Source organism: Eumetopias jubatus, unplaced genomic scaffold (genome assembly GCF_037043125.1).
Source record: "Eumetopias jubatus isolate StellerSeaLion01/CBP00866 unplaced genomic scaffold, mEumJub1_p1.0 scaffold_4, whole genome shotgun sequence".
Classification (NCBI taxonomy): domain Eukaryota; kingdom Metazoa; phylum Chordata; class Mammalia; order Carnivora; family Otariidae; genus Eumetopias; species Eumetopias jubatus.
The window spans coordinates 160,793,002-160,813,507 of NW_028274810.1; the positions used below are offsets into that span (position 1 = coordinate 160,793,002).

General features: G+C 35.0%; 1 protein-coding gene across 2 annotated transcripts in view; it reads right to left on the reverse strand.

The window, feature by feature from the left end:
- Positions 1-1,919: 1,919 nt before the first annotated feature.
- ZBTB10 (zinc finger and BTB domain containing 10) overlaps positions 1,920-20,506 on the reverse strand; it is a 36,286-nt gene continuing 17,699 nt past the window's right edge. For both annotated transcript variants that reach the window (XM_028112017.2, XM_028112011.2), the window contains exons 3-6: positions 11,738-11,836; positions 7,480-7,656; positions 7,099-7,271; positions 1,920-6,842 (exon numbers count right to left, since the gene is read on the reverse strand). In XM_028112017.2, coding sequence (XP_027967818.1) covers positions 6,537-6,842; positions 7,099-7,271; positions 7,480-7,656; positions 11,738-11,836 — 755 coding nt within the window. In that variant the 3' untranslated portion in view covers positions 1,920-6,536. The remainder of the gene's footprint in view (positions 6,843-7,098; positions 7,272-7,479; positions 7,657-11,737; positions 11,837-20,506) is intronic.

Here is a 20,506-nt window from a genome sequence, read left to right on the forward strand (position 1 = left end):
GCTACTTGCATTGAGATTTCTGTAGTCATATTTGCTATAGGTTGGGTTTGGTCATTATGTCTTCAGATACGGTCACCTAGGGGTGTAGTGGGGAAAAGTGCCAAGGGATCCCACATACCCTGTACTTGGCAACACAAACTGCTTGTAAACCAAATTAGCTTATTAACTATATGCCATTAGATACTAGCAAGCAAAATCCTAAAAAGGTTGCTGACATCTTTTAATCATCACTTAGTGAACAACTTTGAGCTCAGATTTATGTGCCAGGAATTGCACCTGACTATACTTTGTAGTCCAATTTCAGTTTTCCCAAATCTTAAATTACTTATCCAACGAGTCTTAGATACAGATAAAATACTGAAATGAAGTTCAGAAGTCCTGGATCCCAAAACGGACTGTAAAATCATTGTAACCTCTCTGGGAATCAATTTTTTTCTCAAAATTTTAACCTGAAACATTCTACAATTATCTTGCAATATTTTGTGTTTTCCTACTGAGTTGACTGTTGAGACATGTGCCAAGAAGATTGTCTTTTGCTTATCTTTCACTAATATTCTAAAACATAATTATGCTTGGAAGATTAGTAATTTATTGCCAAACTTTGGTTGTGTTGGAAAAAAGTTACCTGGCTGGCAGTCAGAAGGTAGTATCAACAGCATGTAAAGGCACCATGCAGTCATCCAGCCTATTTTTTATTCACTTTAATTAAACTGTATAGATTGCTTGTGGTTCATTTATTTCCTTCTTTAGTTCAAAATTCAGAAAAGTTTACAGGACTACGATCCAAAGGACCTTTAATTTTCCCATCGAACCATGGATCCAGTAATTTAATTTCCTACACCAGCTTCCAAATACTGGTCTGTGATGATTTGCAAAGTGAAAAAGAAAAAAGCTCAAATAGCACTTTTTTCTATACAGTTAAGCATGATTTCTAAATGTCCACCGAGTCCTTTTTGGTGTCATGAGATATTTATGCGTGACTTTATCAATGTTTTTGCTAAGCAAAACAAAAAGCTGGTTACCTACAATGGTCCAAAAACTTTTAAGCAAAAAAACAAAAACAAAAAAACACCTATAGACAGAAATGTTTGGTGAATATTACCTTAGCCAAAATGCTTGTCAGGTAATCTTTCACTTTCTCTAGAACATCTCAAACACTAGGATATTTCTTTCTTTCTGAAGCAATCACATTTAATCTTTTGGTAATTATTAAAAGCTGCTTTTTAATCTTGAGCCAAGTGGTCCCAGTCTTAACCTCTCAAAACCATACAGTATACCTAATTATTCTGCCACAGCTCTTTTATAATTTTAAGACACCAGGCCTATGTGTTACATGGACAGCCTTCTCCAAACAAAACTCTCATTTCCTTAGGAGAGTATCTAGTCATTTGTACGATTTCCTTTGTTCTATTACTAACACCACCACAAAAACCCAGGTTAAGTATGTTTTCTCTATACTATTAAAATTTCAAAGACTTGAAACATGTATTTACTTATAATTCATTAGTCTGCTAATATGCAGTAAATATGGGATGTAGTTTACCTTTGCTTTTCAAACCACTTCCAAAATTATGCACACATGTAAATTAGAGGGGAAATAATGTTTTCTAAAACCTGTAGAGAATTCCCACAAGTAATAAAGATGAATAGATGAAATGCTGATTACAAATCACTTATCTATTAAAGCAGCTTTCCAAGCATCACTAGGAGGTAGTCTGAGTCATTTATGCACTTCATATAAAAACATAAAAACCAAAAAACCCTAATATTCTGTAATTCAAACTTGTAAACCTTAAGTACAAAAGTATCTGAATTATACATAAGTCAAAGTTTACAAAGGTGTTCCCCTACTCCAATTAGTCTAAATTAGTACACTTTTAATGCAAAGAAATCTGAATTAAATGTCAGTCAACAAAATTCACAAAGCCAGAAGCAAGTTTAGTGCTCACAAGTTTATATTTTTAGGTTTGATAAAGATTCTTGTGTATTTTCTAAATACACAGACAAAACAGTTGTGGAAGTTTACATACATGTCTTAGGACACTTATACTAGGTAGGTAAATTACATTTAAAAAAATTGGTCTTCGTAAAAGATCTTCCCAAAGAGCTTTTACAAACAGCAGGCAGAAGAAAGCGTTCTTTTATGTTTACAGTGTTTAAAATGCTGATTCTCCCATTTCATAATGGCCTCAACCATCCCTCTCTCTCCTCAACCCAAAATTTTGTTCTCAATAGCCAGTGTACTCCAAATTAAGTACCCAATGTCCTAAAATTCAGGGCTAGAAAACATCTGTTAAAGTGTGCTTATCCCTAACACATTTTAAACTAAGAACGGTTCAACTTCACTTGAAAGCAGGGATAGAGCAGGAAAAAAATTTTCCACTTAATTCCTAAAAGTGACTACGAAAAAACACCTGTTAGTTCTAAGCACGTAATTTATGTACCATAGTTAAGTTTAAGGATCTGGGTGACTGAACGGCACAAAAACTGGGGTTCACGTCTAGTTCTTCACTTTAAAACCATCCTTTTAAAAATGAAAATGCCACAGCCAATTAATAGCATGTGCTACACTGAGGTCAGGTATCTTATTTATAGCCAGGTGACAAAACTGCTTTATTAGGAGGAAAAGAGTGATAAGGGTATTTGGGGAAGGAAAGATTAGACACTCAAATTCCTAACATAGATGGTTTACAGGGAAAATAGGTCTCCATACACAAACTCCTTTAAAGCCCTGAAATTCTATAAAGTTGTTTAATGAGGCAGTTAATAGAGCCCCCTAAAAAGAAGATGGGCTTCATTCAAAATCAAATCTGGTCAAAGCCCAGCTCTACCACTTAGTAGCTGTGTTATTTTGGGCAAGTTCTATTATGCAAATTTCTTGGAGCCTTTCTCTTCCATAAAATGGAGACAATAGCACCTACCTTATCGGGAATTAGAGAAAATAATGTAAAGCTCAACGGCACATGTAGGCACTAAAAAAAAAAAAGTTAGCTTTTGGAATCATTATTCAGAAAAATAAACTATGTTGACAAAAATCCTAAAAATATACATAAAGCTTACCGAAGTTTTAAAATTTATGACTTTTTTTTTAAACTCCTCTTCCATCACACTTTCCCGTCTTCAGGCCTTTATACTTTATCGTAGGACTATAGATTTCCCATTTTCTGTTTTCTCCCCTTTTCCTCTTGGTTTGCATCTATTCTTAAACTAAGATGTATTAGGCCTCTATTATGTACCAGTGTTGGAAGCACTTTACGTGAATTCACTCATTCTATCTCCCTCTTCTCCATCAGGATGGCTCTAACAAAACCAGCCAGTGTCTTCCCCCCCCAAATTTCAAAGCTATTTATTAGTGTTCAGTTTCCCTTCCTACAGTTTTTTTAAGCTCTTAATTGCTAGGGCACTAAAATTAGCAACATTATCTAGTGAATATGAAAAATGAGGGTCAGGAACAACGACAAAGCAGGGACCATATGGAAGTAACTGTCTCTGAGAACCCTAAGAAAGAATACATGATCTTAATTTATAGGAGAGGATCTGTTACTAGAGTGAATAGGAAAGAAACAGTTTATATTTTTCCTCTTCATTAAAATTACAGCTCTAAAATATGTTTCATTTAAAATATAAGTTACAAGAGAAAAATTCAGCAAATGTGTAACACATAATTCTGCCAGGGCTCCACAGACAAAATTATGAGTATTCCATTGTGACCTCTGAGACCAATCATAAGTTCTTAGTATCTATCAACTTCCTGAAATTGTACTGTAAGTCAGAAAAAGAATATACTTAAAAAAAAAAATAGAAACGTCCAGTAGTATACCTTAGTACTAAAACTATTTTTAAAAAAAAAGACCTAGAAGGGAAAAGGCAGTCCCTTGAGATCATGAAACAAATAAGTTAGGCAGTCAGCAAGTAGAAAAATCTGTCAATTCTGTTTCTGGTAAAATGTTTACTTTAAAGAAGAAATTTTTATATAGGCTGAGGCTAATATATTCAAGAGTATAAACATTCCTTTGGATTACCTTTCTAAAAACAAACTTTTAAAGTATCATATTTCAGTTGACTAAAAATATAGCCAAATCTGTCACAATACAACATAAAAGGTAATGGACAATTATAGAATATTTTAAATTAACAGTAACAAGCCATCTACATCAAACCTTGTTTCCAACTAAAACCAAAACAAAAGCACAACAATCCCGTAGTGTACCAAGTGTGTATTTCAATTTACTGTATGCAATCTAACAAAAATTTGGTCATAATTTACCAGATATACATAAATGATTTAAGTAGTAAAAGAAAACTCAGTTTAAAGAGAGTAAGTTCATATCTTGAGGAAAAGTAAAAGTACATTAAGAAGTAAAGCCAAGTCCAGTTTCTATGCAATAAGTGAACTGTAGTCTAATAAAGCAGATTTAGGTGATTTTCAGATATATATCTTTTCTCTTTAATATATATTTATATATAGACAGATCTACCAATTGTAAACTATGGTTTATTTTAAAGGAGGGGGATAAATGGGATGAAAGAAATCTTTATACTATACTTACATATTCACAAAGCAGAACATTTTACGTTTAAAATACTTTTTCATTCATAGTATCTTTGCCCAACTAACGTCTACTTTGGACCCCACCAGAATTACATTATACTCATTTGTCTAGAACACTGAGAAATAAGATGTACTCTTCAGTCTTAAACAAAAATCAAACCAAACTATTCATGTCAGTTTTACAGTTATGTAGAAACTACAATAAAGTTTAGATGACAAAATATGTTATCTAACCATATAACTGTACTTTTTATCTTTGATTTATTCAAGCAGAAACATCCATGTCTAACATTAAACCATTATACTACCGAAATTGGAGACAATGAGAAAGCTTGTCTCTTAAAAAAAAAAAAAAAAAAAGTATCAACCTTTCAACTTTGATCAGATGGAGCACCAAAGGATTATGTCTGTCAAAGTGTACTTAGCAATTTTTTCCACACAAATAGCATAATTTAGTGACCTGATATAAAATAGGAAAATATACTCAATTTCTATTTAAAAGAAAGCTGAAAATATGATATCCCTCAATCTTATATAATATACAATATGTTCCTGATAAATGTCATGCATGTTAATATTATGTGAAATGCTGCTGTGAGTTTATCAGCTAATTCATCTGTCATCAGACTGACAATTTCAATTTAATCTGACAATTTCAATTTAATATATCACCCCTTGTACCTTGAAGAATTTAGTTAACAGAATAATTGTAAAGCCTCTCAATATCTTATTTGTAAGATTTTTGCAGACTGTTGAATCATGGTGACTACCAGAAAGACTATGTACCAAGATGTAGTAAAATGTTGAGAAATTGAAAAAATAATTATCTATCATAATTTCAAAACACTCAATATCCCAGTAAGTATCAAACAAAAGAGAATGCACTTTTTGTGGTTTTTTTTTTAATGATAAAAAGGGCACAGGAGTAAAAACCTGATTTCACTTATATCGCATAAGAAGCTAACCAAACTGGACACGGAGGTCAAATTAGGAAACAAATCATTTTACTTAATTGTTTCTATGACTTTTCTTTTGATTAGATTTCTGTCTTTTCAAATAGGACTGAGGTATAGTACACTGGCAAAAATAAAGAGGCAAACAAGAATAGTGCCAAAGTAACAGATACCCAAAACCGAATACCATGTCAGAAAACGTCATGTAATAACCATTTATCAGATTAGAGCAGCAGGAAAAAGTTACTTCTAAATCATAATCATTTTAGTGGTATTTGTCAACTTCGCCACATTAACTTTGCAACATCATTTCTTCATTTGTGAAGTAGTAAAATTCATGTCAAAAAGGAAAGGGGGAATGGAGGAAGTCAGTTCATTCCAATAAATTACCTCTCCAGTTCTTATAAACATGCCCATCAGCACAAAATTGAGAAATAATATCTAAGACTAGAAGAGAATTGGTTTAAGTTATGAAGCAAATTAAAATGGAAAAATACAGAAAAGTAGAACCAATGGGGTTAAAAAGGCCCCTCACTGAAAATCTGTATTAAAAAAAATAAAATTAATAAAAATAAAAATAGAAACAAAACTCTACTAGTACAAACTAGCCTGAGTGGTTTGATGGACAGAGTAATTGGGTCAGCTGTCACTGTAGTCTTAAAAATGGATTTTCTTCATTCATGTTAAAGTGGCACATGAACGTAAGCTCTTTAAGGATAGGTACAATATATTCGTAGGACCCAAGTAGTTACTGTATATCCTATAAATAAAAAATATTTTTACTTTGATAACTGACTGAAGATGTGGGGACTCCATGTAATCCAACCACAAGGTTGTTTGCTGTACAGTCCTGTGCAAATATAAAAAAAAATTTTTTTTTTTTTGCTATAAGGCTTTTTGACCCTACAGTTTTCACAGCAACATAACTACCATCCAGCATGTACCATATTTTGCAAGCCTTCAAGTTCAACAATTCAAATTGTCGATTCATATTATGTCCAAATGCAGCATCCTTGAGGAGTATAGGTCAGTTAATCATCTAGAGACATACAAACATCTCCTGATTCATCCCATCGAGATGGATCATTCTGATCTTCTCCATCATCAACCAGCTCTTCATCAGCTTCTCCTACTTCATTCTCTTCATATTCTTCATCCCGAGGGAAATCTGTATCCTGTCCCTGATCTACACCTTCTTGCCCTCCTGGCTGTGATTTATCTGCACAGTCTACACAAACACCATAGCGTCGAGATCCATGTCTTATTCCAACACTGGCTGCTAACATGAAGATCTTCTTACACACCATACATTTGTATTTTTTATCCTTTTTATGCACCTAATTAAAGGGGGGAAAAATCCAATATAAGGACAGTATAGACAGTAATGCATTTCAACCATTCAATTAAACCACCCATTTAATGAGTGAATGATACCCTTGTTTTTCTGTATAAAGTTCAGTTCATAAACCACATAATTTGTTTAAAGCAATTTAATAATCAACCTTCCCTAGATTTCAGGTAACTGTTAAAATACCTTAAACTTCACTGACATGTATTTTATCACAAAGATCAGTTATATTTAAAGTTACTTACCAGGGAATGTCTTTTCACATGTTCTCTGCGAGTAAACAGTTTTCCACAAATATCACAGCTAAATGATCTGACTCCCGTATGAATGAGCAAATGCCTTTTTAGTGTTCGTCTGTATTTGGCTACATAGCTACAATGAGGGCATTTTAACTTGTTCATGATTAGAGATGATTCACCTTTGAGAATAAAAAAAAAAACACAACACACACAAAAGCAATTATATATTGAACAGAAAACTTGCTATCAAAAGCTTGTCTATCCCTAAGAATGAGGATTATTATAGGACTACCAGTATCTTAATTTTTTAAAACCCAGAACATGGAAGCTTTTAACTGTGAAAAATCATTTTAAAATTTCTGTAGAGTTTAGTTGACTGATACTTGCCATTTTCCCAAGTTTCTTGTTTTGGCCAAGATTCAGGCAATAATCCATACTTGAAATCGTTTGAAGCACCTGGTATCAATCCATACTTGAAATCATTTGAAGTACCTGGTAGCAATCCATACTTGAAATCACTTGAAGGGCCAGGCATCAGGCCATACTTGAAATCATGTGAAGTACCTAATACAATTGAAAAGTGATTTTGATGTAATGATGGTAATGAAAATCTCTTATTAGAATTAAAAAAAAACCCAGAAAATAAATTATCTTATGAGCATTATGATTATTATAAATAGCTAGATAAAAATCTCTGCATTGTAGTCTGAAACCGAAATGTCTTCATGCTTCATTTAATAGTGCATGGAGACCACATGGAACTACTCTGTATTTCAAACATATTCAAAACAGAACTCTCTTAATAACTGTCACCCTGAAGCCCAGCTTTGGAACAGGATAGTCTCCTTATTGTCTTCAATCACATAATCTTGTTTTAAGACTTATCAGTATAGAAAAATGGACTAAGAATGAAGAACATAAACCTCTAACTCCATCCTTAAATGAAAATCTGAAAAGTAGAATCAAAATAGTCAATGTCCCTTAAGGAATTTGTGTCTAAGGGTAAGAATTACCTCCTCTGGATAGCATTCCCTCCACCCCCCCCCTTATTTTTTTTTTTAAGATTTTATTTTTAAGTAATCTCTACACCCAATGTGAGGCTCCAACTTACAACACTGAGATCAAGAGTTGCATGCTCCATCATGAGCCAGCCAGATGCCTCCTAGATAGGATTCTTTCTTGAATATGTATGTCTTTACCTGGCTCCAGGAATCCTTTGGCAATGTGAACATATCCAGTGTTCTCCATAGCTAGCTATTGCCACCCTGATCCTATTGACCATTAACTCTTGCCTCTGGATTATTTTCAATAGCCATCAGAGTTTGTCTCATACTGTTGCCCTCTTAGAATTTGCTCTCAGCACAGCAATTATAGATTCTTTCAGAACTTTAAGTGAGAGCCTGGCACTCAAAAGCCTGCAAAGACTACCCATCTCACTCATATGAAAACCAAAGACTTAAAATTATCTCACACAGCCTTACCTAATCTAGCCCTTGATCTAACCACCCACTTGGGTCACTATTTCAGCCATACTGGCCTTTGTACTATTCCTCCAGGGGAAAATGGCTCCCTCTGAAGACCTTTGCACTCTTTTCCTCTGCCTGAACACTCCTTTCCAGGCTATATGCTAGCTTACTTGTGCAGTAATTTATTAATTTTCCTTCCATGAAAACCATGGATTTTATAAAAGAATGCTTACCAAAATGGGTGTTCTAAAAATTCATTTTCCTCCATCTATCTGCCATATATACTACTTCTCTAAAAATTAAAATAACCTAGTATTTCCTCTTTGGTGAAAGTATCAATACCCAACAATGCAAAAAGGTCCCTAAGGTATTTAAAAATTTCATTACTAATAATATAAATTACATTATACTTGGAATATCTTCACCCATTTTTTAAATGTTAGGAAAGCCTTCTGATTCCGTCATTATAACGTATTTTTGTTTGAGGGAAAGCTTTCAGAATCCTAAACTGAGACACCATTATCTGTGTGTGTGGGGGGGGATGGAAATTAGGATGGGGGTGGTAGCCTGTGAACATGAACCTATCAATTTTCAGCTTTACATTAAATAAAGTTTGAGCTTTGACTCATAGTTCTTGATCAAATCAGTGCAAAAAGGAAGCTCTGAGAGCAAGGACTGTGCTTGTTTTACTCACCTTTATATTTCTAATGTCCAAAGCATACACCCTTCAATTATTTGTTGAATAAATGTATGTTAGCAAATACCAACATGTATATATTTTTGATTTGCTCAAAATACTTGTAAAACTAATGTCAATCATGTTAGGTATGTTAATAACCTCAAGTTAGTATTTTCATTAAAGTACAAACTAGCCCTAAAATAATTTATAGGGGCACCTGGGTGGCTCAGTCAGTTAAGCGTCTGCCTTCGGCTCAGGTCATCATCTCAGGGTCCTGGGATTGAGCCCCACATCAGGCTCCCTGCACAGTGGGGAGTCTGCTTCTCCCTCGCCCTCTGCCCCTCCCCCCCACTCAGGCTTGCTCTCTCACTCTCAAAAAAATCTTTAAAAAAATTTATAAACTGGTAACCCAAAATTCAGAATTAAGAGTACTTGAAATTCCATGTTTCAAAAACTAATTTAAAAATTGATGACCCAAGATTCAGAATTAAGTTCTTAATACTTGAAATTCCATGTTTCTCTTAATAACCTAAAGGTTAATAAAAAGCATCCATGAAAACAGACAGGAGACACCATATATCTAGAATACCAAAATGGTAATTCAAATTAAGAAAACCTCATCCCAAACTTCTCTCATCTGGCCAAATTCTTATAACCAGTAGAGGTTACTTATAGAAGTATATGAGCAAATTAAAGGTAGTGCTTTTGTAATTCAATCACTGAAAGATCTTTAAGGTCATTCAAGATCTACTTGAAAATTGTGCTCACTGCTCAGTAATATCCTTCAGGGTGCATTTTTCCATAATGGCAAACTAAGAAGAAAGCAGCATTCTTTTGAAATCAAAATCAGAAGACAAAGGCTGATCTCAGTTGCAAAAACAAAAATGGATCAAAATCTCCCCTGAAGAGAAATGACTCTAAATTAAGAGTTTACTTTTTTGAAAAGGAGATGAATTATATGAACCATTCTCCAATGAAAATGTTTATGTGCAGAACTGAAAATTTTACGTATGAATTCACGTACCCTGTCTAAACCCATTCTTCAACCAGATTCCTAAACCAAACATAAAATACCTTGTACTATTACTGATTTTTTGTACAAGGAAAAAGTCTTCAAAATTCAACCCATATGATCTGTAAATGGCTTATTTCAAAACTTTCTGTAAACTCTTTTTCAACAGTTAGGAGAAACCACCTTAAGGCAATTTCTTTTCTTCAAAATTACATGGCTTAACTTTGGTCAGTGCATACTACATTCAGAAACCTGTGAAAGCTTTATGTAAAAGTACCCATAGCTGTCCCCCTCCCCATCAGTTTTTTAAACAATTCCAAAGCTATGAGAAGTTGAAATCAATGAACATCTATATCCCTTTATGTACCTTTGACAGATGTTTGTTTTGCCACGTGTGCTCTCTATAAACACACATACCCACCTTTTATGTATTATAGGTATTATTTGAAAACTTGCATATCATTGCTTCCCCCTCAATATAGCATGTATCTTCTAGAACTTTCTCCTACATAACCACAGTACCTTTATCACATCCAAGAAATTTAAAATTGTCTATTTAATCCATACTATACATTCAAATTCCCAACTGTTCCCCAAATGCCCCTTTAGTCATTTTAGAACCCTGATGTCATCAAGACTGACAATGCATTTAGTCAGTTTCCTTGAATCTAGTGGTTCCTCTGCTTGTTTTTCATGGCATTAACATTTTAAAATTCAGAGTAGCTGGATTTGTGTAGACCAGTCTGATGTTCTCACCCCTCAGGATTAGATTTGGGTTAAACATTTTGGCAAGAATATTACATAGGTGATGTTGTGTGCTGGCTAGTGCATTATGACAAGAGGCATGGTATTTCTGCTTCTATTATAAAGCAATCTTTCCTCTTTGTAAATGAAGTAATCTGTGAGATGATACAGAGACCATGTGAATATGCTATTACAACAACAGCCTTTGGCCCAATCATTGTGAGATAAGCGCTTTAACAGTGGCTTAACATCCATGGATGATCTTCAATTATTTCCTGTGGGGTATTTTTTCAATTGTCATTCTGTATTTATTAGCTTGGCATTCTTCTCTAAAGAAAGCTTTTTCCCTTCCTTATTTATTTATACTCATTTTGTTCTCTGGAATATTTATGGATTCTCTGCCTCTATGTGTAGGATACTCCTCCCAAAATACAACTGATAGAAATATATGTATATACTAGCAAGAAGCCACCAGCTCTATTAACTTAATTACTTGATATTTAAGAATTTTAAAAGCTCTAAATAAATGGCTCCCTCAAACAATAATAAACACCCATCCATTTGTATTTACCAGACTTCCAAAGTGTTAATCATAAACACAGCTACCACGGATTGAAAGTATTTACATAGAATACTCTCTTTTAAGGGAAAGAAACTGCAAAAGGTCCTTAAATATGTACACAAACACTTGCCAATCTTCAAATCCTCTTTAACATACTCTTACTAAAATCCTACTGTACCTACCAGCATCACCTCCATCCTGGCTGGAGCCGGCTTCAGCCAATAAATTTGTATTCACATTCCTATCACAATCTGGCCCTGAGAGTAGAGCACCATCCAGATCTGAAAAGGAGATGTAGAATAATCTGTTATTTACAACCACACTATAGCCATCACCAACCACTCCCTTCTTGGTATTGTTTCTTATGCTGACTAAATAGAAAGATATCTGCAAATTATAATATCTACTACGTGCTTAATACTACTAAGGCACAAAATCATAAGACAACTACAAGAACAAGTACACATCCAACAGTAAGAACAGTGTACTGAATAGGAATAAGCTTTAAGAGGCAGGGTGAATTAGGTTACTGGCTATGTGAGCATGTGCCTCAGTTTCCTCATATGCTGCCAACCAGATCATAGATTTGATCATAGAAATTAAATTAGATAATCCAAGTCAAGTGTTACAAATTATGGCGTTTGGCACCCAATAACAACTGCTGTTAGTACTATGTACTAGATGTGTAAAACATTGCTGTTTCTGTATGGATTCAGAAGTGGAAAAGACCAATTAAAAAACTAGAATAGTAAAGGAAGACTTTGAAGGAGCTAATTCCTTAATCTTGATATGGAAAGGTTATACAGAGGCAGCTTAAAAGACATACTAATGAGATGAATACTGGTTCTAATCTGTTAATTTCTTTTAAATCTGTTCCATCCCTTCCATTTCTCTACCATTGCCTTAATTCAGTTACCCACCACCGTTCTCTTATATTAGTGAATTACTTAAATAGTTTCTTGGTCTCCTTGCTTCAAAATATAATGCTCATACTTCTATTTGTAATGCCAGAGAGATTTTCCTAAAACACAAAGCCTAAATCGCTCCCTTAACTTAAAATCTTCAATGGTTCACCAGAGCTTTTTCAAACTCTTTAGTTTAGAATATAAGGTCCTAATGTTCGAGTTCCTACTAGTACTAGTGAATCCAGCATCATCCCACTGATACTATCTACTCTCCTAAATTAAAGTATCTGAAGACAGGGCACCTAGGTAGCTCAGTCTTAAGCGTCTGCCTTCAACTCAGGTCACGATCCCAGGGTCTTGGGATCAAGTCCCATGTTGGGCTCCCTGCTTGGTGGGGGATCTGCTTCTCTCTCTGCCCCTCCTCCCACTCATCTACTCAATCAAATAAATCTTTAAAGTATTTGAAGACATTTAAAAAATGCCACTTTTTATGGACAATCTGTCCTCTGTCATTTAAGACTCATCTTTGATATCGCCATCCCGTACTGCTCTGGCTTCCCCCAATACTCAAGATGAAAAAAGAAAAAAAAAAAAAAAGAAAAACACAAACTCCTCTCTACATAAGCAGGTACCTGATTCAAAAAAACTGATGGTGGGCAAATAAAACTGTGGTACATTTACAGAACAGAATACCACCCAATAATGGTTCTAGTGCATAGTTATAAAACCCCAAATCACTGAACAGATCTAGTGATTATGTTCTAAGAGGCCAGCAGATTACATAATTGCATAATGAAGGAGAGAAAGAATAGAAAAAAATAAAATGATCCTCAAGCAGGCGTAGTTAGGTCATACAGAGCACTGCACGCCTTTACTCTAAAAGCAGTAGAAGGATTTTAAACAAGGCATTAATCTCATTCACCTTTTAAAAGGACTATTCCTGGTATTGTATGAATGAATTAAAGGAGGGCAAAAGGAGATATAGGGAGATTAAGTCAGGAAGCTATTTTAGAAATCCAGATGAGAACAAGACGGTGGCCTTGACTTGGTTGATGGCAGTAGCAAATGGAGGAAAGTAGCTTGTGGAAGAAGAACCGACAGTGCTTGGTGAGACTGAATATGGGAGAGGCAGGGTTTGAAGGTAATGAGGGAAGTTTCCATCCTATACTAATGGCAGTTAGGGTCTCTGGCAGAGGACCAGTTTAGGACCAGTTTTAGGTAGTTATGAGGGTACTGAGTCTGAGATACTTAAGAAAGAGGAGTTTAATTATGTTTGGAGTGGGAACAGTGGGTTAAATGGGTAAACTCTAGATACTGCCTGGGACCAATTCTCAGCTCTGCCACATCCCAGCTGTGTGACAGTTGTGAAGCAGGTTATTTTGCTTCTCTAATGCAGTGGTTCTCAAAGTGTAGTTCCCAAATAAGCAGCATGGGCATTATCCAGGAGCTTGCTAGAAATAAAGAATTTCAGGCCCCATCCCAACCTACTGAATCAGATACTATGGAGGTAAGGCACAGAAATCTGTATTTTATAAAGCCCTCTAGGTGATTCTGATGCTTACTAAAGATTGAGAAAGGTTTTATTATACAAGTAGAGAAATTATCAGGAAAAAAGCTATGTACTTTTCATTTATTATTGTCCAAGGACCAAATGAGATAAATGAAAAGTGCTTAACTCTTTGCTTGCCTGGTATATAACAAACACTCAAAATTTTAACTATTTCTTTTTTCATTTAAGCTCCCAAGTGGAGAAATTAACACCAAAGGCTACACAGATACGATGCTTAAGCTGGTGATAAAAATGAGTTGTCAGAATATACTGGTAAATAAGGTAATGGAAGTAAATAGACGAAACCATGAGGAAAAAACTATAACTGATAAGTTAAGGAATCCTAGCATTTTAATAAACTAGAAAATGATACAGATTTTAGGAAGAGTTATTTCAAGAACTAGTCCACTGTGACAATGCTGCCAAAAATTTAAGATACGGACTGAAACATCTATTACTTTCATTCCACAAATACTGAGCACCTAGGAAGTCACTGGTGATCTTAGAGCAAGTGACTCTGGTAGATCAGTGGGGCAAGGAGAAAAAAGAGTAGCCTATGTTATGAATGGAAGATGATGAATTATAATCTATAATACAATTTGAGAAATTTGGTTGCAAAAGGGAAGACAGTAATTTTTTTTTTTTTAAAGGTGAAACTATTAAACCTTTAAATGCTGAAATGAAGTCACTAAGGAAGGGAGAAGCTAAAAGTATTGAAGAAATTCAAAGAGAAGGATTCTGGAATCATGAAGCAAATGTTTAGGTATTTAGGAGAGAGAGCAAAGACAATCAATATATAGAGAGAAGTTTGAAAACAGGTACTTAAGGACATTCATCTACCAGCTTTTATTTTCTCTGTAAGGTGGAATAGTAAAAAGTGAGATTATTGCCTAGAGTAAATGGGTTGGAAGTCAGGAGAATGAACAAGTACTTCATGTGGAGAAGAGCAATAGTAAACAGACTCCTTTACCTGTCCCCTGAGAGGTGGGATACTGGTTAGGTTTTATTTTCCCAGCATTCATCACAATGCTTGACAAAACATTTTTTTTTTTTTGAAGATTTCATTTATTTGAGAGAGAGACAGACGAAGGGAGAGAGCACAGAGGGAGAAACAGACTCCCCACCTAGCAGAGAGCCTGATGTGGGCTTTGATCCCAGGACCCCGAGATCATGACCTGAGCTGAAGGCAGAGACTTAACCAACTGAGCCACCCAGGCGCCCTGACAAAATGCTTTTCAAACAAGTGTTGTTAAATGTTGGTTTGAGTATTTTTCTCTCTGCAACCTCTATTACTAGTTTAGTTAATGGTATTTAAAGACTAATTTCTCAGTTTTCTGGTGTATAGTAACACTAAAATATAACCACTAACTGAAAATGATTAACTGAAATTTAGTGGCTTTATTTTCCTATGAAAAGCTGAATGTATTTCAATAATAAATTTAAATCAATATTCAAACAACCGTACTAGGTTTCCCAATATCTTTTTTAAAAAAAATTGTGGGGGCACCTGGGTGGCTCAGTTGGTTAAGCATCTGCCTTTGGCTCAGGTCATGATCCAGAAGACCTGGGATTGAGTCCCGCATCAAGCTCCCTGCTCAGCGGGGAGTCAGCTTCTCCCCCTGCGCCTCTCATCCAGCTTGTACTCTCTCAATTGCTCTAATAGAATCTTAAAAAAAAAAAAAAAAAGTCATTATTCTGGAGTGTACAGTCTGTTCAGAGGGCACGTCTTAAAATTCTGCCAAGTGGGTTTGTAAATACAGGCAGGGTGTTTCTATTTATATAACATTCTATAGTGATTTGTTGAAGGCTTCCTCAGCTAGTTCCTAAAATAGACATTTCCTGTCTCCTACCCTACTGCTCTTAAGTATTAGAATTTAATTTGTGATCTTTAATCCTACACTAAGCACAGAACACCTCAACCTGAAAGCTTAACAGGTGATAAATATACTCTTCCTGTGTACAGTGTTTCTTCTTGAACACTTTGAAAGGTTATTACTTGGATCTTGATATCAAATACAAATCTCAGAATAGGTGAGCTCTTCCAGGTTGACAATAAGCTTTCAAAAATAGCACACTTAACTCGGGAATCAATACATATCACTGCTTGTACCTTATTTGAAATCAGCCAAACTGCTTAGCAACTCATTTTTAATCACTTGATGTTAAGTGGGATAGAAGTGAGGCAACCAACCATTCACTTGAAACAGAAATGAATTTTGTTTCACTAGGAAGTGAAAGCAGTAACTCTTGGTCATTATCTTTTTCTCTAAATTATAGGATTAAAAAATAAACTCTACTATACTTGGTTTTTTGACATCTGTGACCTTCCTATGGAAATCCTTCACTTCATTTAAACTTAGCAAAAAGGGCTAAGATATCTCTGCAAACAAAACATCTTTCTGAAGAGCTATTAAAACAGTTTCAGGGGCACCTGGGTGGCTCAGTTGTTTAAGAGTCTGCCTTCGGCTCAGGTCATGCTCCCAGGGTCCTGGGATTGAGCCACGCATTGGGCTCCCTGCTCAGCGGGGAGCCTGCTTCTCCCTCTCCCACTCCCCCTGCTTGTTTTCCCTCTCGCTGTCTCTCTCTCGTCAGAAGATAAATAAAATCTTTTAAAAAAAGTTTCAGGAGATCAAAAAAAATCCTAAAACAACAACAACAAAAACCCACAATCTGCAATGCTAGAAATAAAAGAGTGAAGAAGTAGACCCATCCTTAACTTACTTTCCTAGTGATACTTCATATACTTCTTTGCTAAATGAACAAAAATAAACCTTACACTCTGGGCTAAACCAAGATTCACTTCAGTAACTTCTTTATTTAATAAAACTATTTCCAAAATCTTAAGTATACCTAGATATCAGCTATTTTTGTTCTTCATAGTTAATACATTTGTCTATCCTAAAGCAATCTTCAGGTTCATTTTAAAATAATTCTGAATAACCATGTTTTTAAAAAGACATCTTATTCATGGATTTAAAAAAAATCAGATTAACAAGCAATGGAAAGAAAATGAGATTAAAACGAATGATAAAGTAAATCTGTTTCTACTTCTCAAAATTTTAACAATCAACTTTATTTTTCTCACATAAAGACTAGCAATGTTTGCCCACTTCACAAAGCTGCCATGAAAAGTGCCACGACTAAGTGAAAATAGCGAGTAAAATGTAAAGTGGAATATAAATGTTAAGTGTCATTAAGTGAGGTTAATCTTGGTGCCTGTGGTTACAGGTTTCTCTGGGACCATAGCTGGTTAGCAATGCTTCCAAATCATCTGGTAAGAGAGTAGCACAGCACCTGCTTCTAAGTGCTAAACAAAATTAAGTTTGGAAGAAGGTTTCCCTGACCATTTTCTTTTGGTTCTCAAAATTCCAAACATGAGGCAGGTGCAGACTAACTTAGATTTTCTTAAAAGACAAATATTCTTGAGAAGAATTAAATGAGAGAAGACATCAAAAATCAAGGTTTTAGAAATAAAAACTCAGATCTTTCCCCACTTTCATTTTCATGTTAATAAATATATATCAACATCAAGTTTCTCTTCTCTGAAGACAGTTTCAGAACTATTTTGTTTTTTCATAAACAGGTATAATTTTTATCTTTTTTACTCATTGTGATCAGGTTTTTTCCACTTTTCATTGGAGTAAATTCACTTACAAATTTATTCTATAAAGCAACCTTTAAGAGTTCCTGTAACAGCCTGGAGATTCAACATATAATAATTTCCATTCACAACTCACTGACTCAAGTGACTGCCCGACTGCCCCATCACTAAGCTCTACTGCTTCTTCCTTGCACTACTCAAACAAGGCTGTTATTTCTGCTCAGTAGTCCTTAATAAAGGTCTACCCAGATCACTCCGCACTGCAATCCATGAACACCCTTCAAATGTTTTTACCTAAAGGCAAATATAAATGGACCTAAATCTCTAGTTAAAAACCTATTGCCTCAGTATGTAAAATAAAATCCACAAACTTACCACGGAGAACAAAGAGAATCACAACCTGGCTCTAACCTATCTACCCAACCTCATTTCCCCATTGCATTCTTTCTATTCTTTTACCTATTTAACCTGATTTCTTGCCACCTGGTGGTCAGTGAATGCCCTTCTCTCTCTCCTGCCAAACTCCTACACAAGATCCAATTCTTACTGCCTTCTCTATATAGCTTTCTCCACATCTTCTGAGCAGTTAGGAACCTCCCATTGCACACCCTGCCATACTTCTTATTTTAACATTTGTCACAACACACTGGGTATGTTTCTACCCCACAGCAATCCTATTATGAACAAGTTCCAGGCAAGGAACTCCTCAATCTTGACATCAACATCATCTGGCAAAATGCTTACTTTTGGGGGGATTTAAATAAAAATTTAATTACCAAATTTCCTATTATGATGTCAAAAGCTATTCTGGTATCCCAGGAAAAGTAATATTCTCTGGAAAGTAAAACTATGGATGAAGATTTAAGACCATCTGGTCACACCAGAATATTAAAACTACATCAGGAATCAAAATTTCAGTTCTATAGATCTCTCAGGGATTGACAAAACGTTTAGACAACATGATACTTTGAGCAGGCAGAACTCAAAAAATGCTTTTATAACTGATCCATAAGGCTTCTTCAACACCTAGTCTGGCCACACAGATTGTTTCTTTAGGGTTTCTCACTGGCAGGTTAATAAATAATACGTACCACCATCTTTTGGGATGAATATGGCAGAAAGGGCAGGAAAGGAACACTAGGCAGAGGAAAAGTAAAGAAGGGAAAAGAAGACGGCAGAATATTCCTACTACCTACTATCATCCTCTTAAGATTAAACACTGCAAGATTCTTATGTATTAGTGTATTTTACAGCCCATGAACTACTAGGGGACCTTTATTTTTTAAAAATGAACATCACAGAGGGAGGGAGAAATGAAACAAGATGAAACCAGAGGGGGAGACAAACCATAAGAGACTCTCACATCTCAGGAAGCAAGCTGAGGGTTGCTGGAGTGGAGGGGGGTGAGAGGGATGGGGAGGCTGGGTGATGGACATTGGGGAAGGTATGTGCTATGGTGAGTGCTATGAATTGTGTAAGACTGATGAATCACAGACGCGTACCCCTGAAACAAACAGTACATTATATGTTAATAAAAAAAATAAAAAAATAGATAAAATGAACATCAGGCCTTCAAACTACCATTTAACACCTAATTTTCAGTTTCTGGAAAAAAGTAACATTGTAGCTAATCCTTCATAACATTCAACCAAAAGGATTCCTGGAAGGTAGAAGAGAACATCTGGAACCCCCTTAGATAAAACAACAACAACAACAAAACAAAAAAACTAATCCAGATCCATAAATCTATCTGAAATGTTTAGAGTAAGATGTAGGATGCAACAATTTTCAGATTTTAGAAAAGTAAGCGGGGGTGGGGGTGGGAGTGTGGGGTCTAGGGTAGCATCCTATAATCAGAACAGTATTTTGGCAACAAAACATGAATATTCACATTTAAAGAAATGCGTAAAAGATATAAATAGCTGGTTTTGCTGCCCAGTATTGGGTTTTGTTGCCAAAATGATTAAGGAAAAGCTTTGGGTAGTTTTTACTCATTTCAAGATATCAGAATTACAAAATATTTCTTTCTTCTCCTTAGAGACATTATGTGGGATACACTCAAGGCTAGTTATGGTCAAGTAAAACTGAGTCCAAAGCCTACATCTCCTTAAACAAAGCCAAGTTCCATGATTTTTAAACGTATGTTTATACAGTAAATTTATATGGCATGGTCAAAATATTAAGTCTCAAATGTTATGGCCAGTTTTCAAAATCCTAAAAATTCAATCATTTAGAAAGCATTTTAAGATTCTGCAAGATCTGAAAGTAATGCCAAATTATCAATTATCATCCAAAACACAGAAGAGCAGAAGTGCTGGTTAGTAGGTAACTCCAAAGAGTTCGCTATAGAGTAATTCATTACTTCAAATGACTAATGAGACTATCTTAAAGATATTTAGCTTGAGCATTCTGTTCTCAAGGTTGTCTTCTAAATACTCAAATTATGTGCTTTTTACCCAAAAGGCAAATATACAAATTGAAACTGTAAAGCTGAAACCTGATTTCAACTCTACTTATAAGGGATTAATAAAAATTTACAAATGCTTTAATACTGTTCTCCCCAGAAGTACGTATGAAAGAAAGGAACTTTTAGATTTAAAGAACTCTAAATTACATTCTTTGGTCAAGTAAAAAATCACCTCGCATCTGAATATTTGTATGACATTAAGAAAAAAATCATCTACATAGAATTATATCAGCTTGTATTAAAGATAGAAAATCAATTATATACTGCTTCATTTACTAGAAAATGTTTTTGAGGAAATTGTTTTATACTACATGTTATCAACTATATAAAAACCCCACTGAAAAAATTCCTTTCAAAATTCAGTACCAGAGAAGTTTGTCATCTTCCAGAATTGGCATCTTTCCTCCTCCTGAGAGGCTGCTTGTTATC